Below are 5,882 nucleotides of genomic sequence, written 5' to 3' on the forward strand. Positions count from 1 at the left end.
AGGTCGTCAGTGATCATTATCTTGAGTTGATTTTATAAAAGGTCATTCAACTTCTATTTTATCGTACCAATGCCAATTAAGTCCTTGAACTATTTTTGTAACATAAAAATTACTCGACTTTGCTCTAAGTATCACAACAAATCATTAAATTATTTTTTATAACAAAAGAATCATTCAAATTTGCCTAAGGACCACAACAAGTGAGTAATATTTGTTTTAAACTAAAAAGTCATTTAACTTTATCTATGTTCAACTTTATCTATGTATCATATAAATATCTCTTTTGTTTTCTCCTAATAATTTTTTTGTGATACTTAGGTAATATTGAGTGACTTTTTCATCGCAATAATTTGGTGACTTTCATAATACTTAGATAACGTTGAGCAATTTTTTCGTTTTAAAAATAATTCAGTGACTTAACTGGAACAAAGTAAAAGTTGAGTCACCTTCTATGAAAACTGATAACCCTCATTATCTTCACCATGTGTAGGTGGAAGTTGGATAAGAAAATTGAACCCTCATACCTCTTGCATTTCTTTGATATATGGTGATTGTTCCTAACTCGATTGACAGTGAGAAGAGAAGCGACTGGGTCATCATCAACTACTGAAATAGTAGGTATGAGTTTTGGGTCATTTGCAATACGTTTTTGTATCCAGCCTTTGTTCAAGATATTTTCCTTTAATTTCGGTCCAAGTTTACACTGGATGACTGGAGATTGTACTTTGGATTGAATTGATAGTAATGTAATTAGTTGTTGCACACTACATGTAATTCATTAATTGGGGTGGATTAGGTAAACAGGTGGTCTTTTACTAGTTCGTAAAATTATGTTTTTTGGGAAAATTACGTGATAAGTCACGATACAAGAATTAAGAACATAAATAGCAGAACTTTTTATATTCTTCAAAAACAATACTTTTTATTACATATACAACAGTATAACACATTAAAAGTAGTATGTGACGAATGGGAATATCCCCAAGATCAGGGATTCAATCATATCTTTTAGTCTTTATCTCATTTTTTCATCATTTAAGAGATAAACACATCATTTATCTCTCTAATTTAAGATAAACATCTACCAACGTATCATCTTCTTCAACCAATATATCCTCCATCTCCTATTACTCATCCCTCCATTCTTTCATTTTCCTTCTTGGTTGATAAAGTTACAGAGGGTTTATGCAAGGTTTAAGGTTAGAAAAAGAAAAAAGAAAAAAAGCCTCTTACATTGTGTGTCTAATTAGTAATGGGTCGATCTAGTTTTATAGCTAAAAAATCCACCAAATACATTTCAAAAAAACACATTTGAAAGACAATTTTATATAAGGTATAATTGCATATACAAATATTATTAGTTCACTCACAAAATTTTACGAGGTACAAAATTTATTATACAAGGTATAACATTTATTATATGAGGTATACAATTTATTATGCAAGGTATAATAAGATTATACTAGGTATATAAAATGTATTATTCAAGGTATAACGAAATTATACGAATATTACTTTCTATATAACAATTTTACTGTACTACACATTTCCCATAGTGTTGAATCAGAACTATGATTTTATTCACTTATGAATGAACAATGAAACCATAGTTAACCAAAAAAAGATCAATGAAACCATAGTAGACTGGGGAGCAAGTAAAAAATAAAAATAAATAAAAAGGAAAAAAGACGTTGTCAATATATTTAATCAACTAGGAGGGGAAGTAGAAAGGGGGAAAACCGTCTAAGAAGATATCTTATGAGCAAAAATATACGAAGATCACATTTATTAATGAAATATTATTTATGGCAAAAGCATTCTTTTGGAAGAGAGATAAAAGATGAGGAAAACTCAATTGTGAGTTTAGCGTGAAATTAGCACAACAGTCCCTAAAATTATGGAACAGGAAGAATTCTCTTATTCAATGCAACTATTACGAAATGTTAATCAAATAATACTGCTATAATTTTGTAAATATTTTTAACATGCTGCCCATTTTTTCCCCGTAATTAGAAGTGAAGATTAGAATAGGCCCAATACCACTTCCCCAACTCGGTTCACTCGAATGACTGTAAGACCTCCCTTTTCTCTTTTTTATTAACCTTGAAGTCCAGACGAGCTTGCGCACACAGGGGCGAATCTACGCATTAAAAATGAATGACGTGAACACATGATCACCCGCCTAACCTCGATATATATAATCCTTAAAATATAGTATCTAATACTAACTAAAGGAACACATGGTCAAACTAAACCGAGTGAAGCACTGGTTAAGTGTTGGCTTAATCTCTTTAGGCTGTGGGATCGAAGCCTACTAAATGCACTATTGTGTTTTTCTTTTTTCTTTAAAAAAAAAAAAAAAAAAAAATCTACGGTGAACTCATCATCTTGAAATTTTGGATTCGCCTCTGTGCGCACACCTCGACATTCTAGTAAAAACCTCCCAATATAACCGAATCAACGACTCAAGATGAATTTGAAAAGCAAGAAAAACTAGAAATTCTTCATTAGTGCAGCTAAGATTGTGCGGATAACATCTTCGTGCAACTCCAAGTTTAATCCCAGTTACAGTAAAGGGTATATGTGACTGACGTCAAGTAATACCTGAACTTTTAAGAACTGCCAACTGTTAAATTGTATTCTGCCATCCCAATTTATACGACACTTTCCCATTTGGGACGACCCAAAATGTTATGCACCATTCTGATCACAAATTAGCGTTATACAACTTTCACGAGTTTCTAAAGTTCAAATCTATTTAACCAATCAACTTCTTGTTCTTTTACCTGATTTTCTCTTTCAAACTAAAATTTCAATTATCATTTGAACAATATATTTTCTTCTTCTACAACTTGTACAGTATACAAACCAAACTATCACGTAAGTTCCATTGTCCAGTCAAATTGTGTCACATAAATGGGAAAGAGGAAGAATGAGTCATTTTGGAAGTTCACATTATATTCCAACTCTCCCAAGCAAAGCTGAAACGCACATTCTATATGCAACCCATTAGGAGAGAACAAATATTATCATCAAATTTACAAGTCATCCAGATGAGAAGTTCAGGAATCAAGAACTTACAAAAGCAAATATTATTTTCCTAATATATTATAGTCAGAAAAAAATTTAAATGTATTATACATTACACATCCTTGTTTTCTAGGGCAAAACTAGTTTAAGAATTTCTCTTGTAAGGCAATATAGTAGTAACATTTATGCTATCTCTCACTGGCGAAAGAGAGCTAACTTTTACATGTAGAGAATTATACTAAATGAAAGTTCTATTTTCCAGGGATAATATATCAAACAACCTACTGGGTGCAAACAATTTCTGAGGGCCATCGGACTGAGGTAAAACCCTGAATTACCCGTGGTGCACTTGCGGGAAACTCCTTGCCGAGGGCCTATGCACCCCCGGGATTAGTCGGGGCTCAAAGAGACCCGGACACCCGGTGCTTAATCAAAAAAAAAAATATATCAAACAACCTACTTTCTTGACAGAAGCATAATCGCTTTTAAGAGTATTAAATAAACTCAACTGCTTCACAATAAGAGACGATTATTTGTTGGTCAAATTCACTAACACAGGCGATCCTTTTATCCAAAGTCCAGGCATGCTATTCTCCGGATACTTCTTATCAGGAGAAACTATCAATATCTAACATGTAAATACAAAGCGGTGCATGTTCTTTCAATGAATTTCTAAGTTCTAAAATACCATCAAGAGCAAAATCCAATCATTGCATCTAAAAGAAATCGGTTTGTCTAGGTAAATTTTTTTGATTAAGCACCGGGTGTCCGGGTCTCTTTGAGCCCCAACTAATCCCGGGGGTGCACAGGCCCTCGGCAAGGAGTTTCCCGCAAGTGAGGTTTGTCTAGGTAAATTACTGGACTTAAATTTAACATTTACCCTCAGAAAGTGACATGTTCTTGAATTTAAACTACCTAACCTGGCCATGACAAAGAGTTCTCTCACCATACGAGAACCTTCTCCAATATATTTCTGCACCAGTTCAGAACCAGAGACCCGAATGCCCAAGCTCAATGAAGACGGTCTGATGGAAGGGATGGGAATGTTATTCAAAGAAGAAGATTGTGCCGTGGTCCTTGAAGAGTGTGCAACTTGAGCCTGGATATCTTCTATCTCGTATCAGCAACTAAAATTCCTTTTATCTATCCCTTCTTAAGTCTTAGAGCACAATAGACACTCAATACCAAACGCTATATGTAACATTCCTAGCAGTCATATGTTTTCTTTCTTTTCCTAGAGTAAGTGAAGATTTTGGTGAGCTTCTTTCATTCGTGACCACCCTTGGGAGAGAAAATTTAGCATCAGATATAAGTCTTGAGTTAAAAAAATTCATGGTTTGTGATTTGCATTCAATATGTACAAGCTTGTTCAATTAAGAGAAAGACGGGAATTAACAAACGAGAGATCTAGTAAGTGGCATCAAAGTAAGTCAGATAAAGAAGGAAATGTGAACTCAGATCAAGAAAAATAAACAGAGAAAATTCGGCTGTTCGATATGGACTTAAATTAGTACAAAATGTAGCTACAATTGCCAACATTTCCAAAGTTTGAAAAATCTCCACAACTATAACACTGTTTATTCAACCAGATCTACATTAACCACTCAAGACAGTCTCTAACACATGAAAGCAACATAAAATTTCAAAATTACAAAGTTTTATGAAACCTTACGAAGAAGGATCCTCCTTGCTGCCGCGACGCCACCGTCACGCACTCCTGAATCGGACTCATCGTGGAACCAGCCCACTGAATTCTGTGCTGCCTGAACAATTTGTGAAAATCCTACACCAAAACAATGTCACAATATTGTGAGTCGACCAATTATAACACTTAAATAGAAAATTAAAAGAAATGCATCAACAGACACACATTTGATTTGATAGGCAGAACATTCAGAAAGTCGTACAAGTAGAACAAAATTCAGAGAATTCTATTATTTATATGCGTGCGGGCGCACACACACATAATACGAAAACAATGAAATTCAAAAAAAAAAAAAAATATATTGTGCCCCCACACAATTGACAATAATGGTGTGAGACTTCTTTTTATCTCAGTAAGAATACAGATCCTCATTTGATCCAAGACAGACAGAAATGTCAACAAATGAAGAATAAAATGGAAAAGAGTTAGAAAGAGAAAACACCTCCGGAGACGGTTTGTTTGTTGTGGCGAATATCATGAACAGTGGCGGAGATTTTCCAGTAGAGAGGGCGCCCAACGTAGTAAAGTAGGGATAGTACCAAAATCCCTATCACTACTCTAAATGTTATCTTTGCTCTGCTCCTTGCCATTTTTGGTTTAGAGAGAGAGAGAGATGGCGTAATGATCAGCTACTTTTGGGATCAAAATTGTACTAGTCGCGCCGAAACAAAAAGCGTTGAAGACAGAGGAACCACCTGCAGAACGTCGTCGTTTCCGTTTCGGGTCATGTTAGGGACTAGAAAATACATGAGTTTGACGTATCAAATGAGACCGAAAAACCGATCCGAACACGTAAATCGAGTCAAACCGACTTAATAAGTTAAAAATCGGCTCTGTTTAATTTGATTTGGTTTTAAATTTTAAAAAATCAATAATATTTAGTTTGATTTGGTGTTATCCACAAAAAAACCCGAACCAAACCGATCAATATATACATATATAAAATACTATATACATTAAATTAAATTTTATTTATCTTCTTCGTAATTTAGGGCATTCCAAGTTCAATACATACTCAAATAATTAGAGAAGAAAGTCTAGCCCATTTATGTTTAAGGTAAAATAATTGGAAAAAAAAAGTGTTGAAGGTAAAAATGAAATTTCCCACATTTAGTTTTTCATCTCAAATTCGAACTTTTCTCAATTT

The 5,882-nt window shown here is 33.9% G+C and overlaps 1 protein-coding gene across 1 annotated transcript; it reads right to left on the reverse strand.

Annotated features, from left to right (window-relative positions):
• Positions 1-4,501: 4,501 nt before the first annotated feature.
• LOC132645045 (uncharacterized) lies at positions 4,502-5,419 on the reverse strand. Its single transcript, XM_060361789.1, has 2 exons — positions 5,178-5,419; positions 4,502-4,813 (listed from the first exon to the last, which is right to left on the reverse strand). Exons 1-2 carry the CDS (start codon positions 5,323-5,325, stop codon positions 4,689-4,691), a joined length of 273 nt encoding a protein of 90 aa, XP_060217772.1. The 5' UTR covers positions 5,326-5,419; the 3' UTR covers positions 4,502-4,688.
• Positions 5,420-5,882: the final 463 nt, after the last annotated feature.

This window comes from Lycium barbarum, chromosome 6 (assembly GCF_019175385.1).
Source record: "Lycium barbarum isolate Lr01 chromosome 6, ASM1917538v2, whole genome shotgun sequence".
Classification (NCBI taxonomy): domain Eukaryota; kingdom Viridiplantae; phylum Streptophyta; class Magnoliopsida; order Solanales; family Solanaceae; genus Lycium; species Lycium barbarum.

Bases quoted from the DNA above. Each gene is read 5' to 3' on its own strand.
- LOC132645045 (XM_060361789.1), bottom strand. From the start codon at position 5,325: ATGGCAAGGAGCAGAGCAAAGATAACATTTAGAGTAGTGATAGGGATT. The intron at 4,814-5,177 runs GTGTTTTCTCTT...GTTTTGGTGTAG, and splicing joins CAAACAAACCGTCTCCGGAG to GATTTTCACAAATTGTTCAG.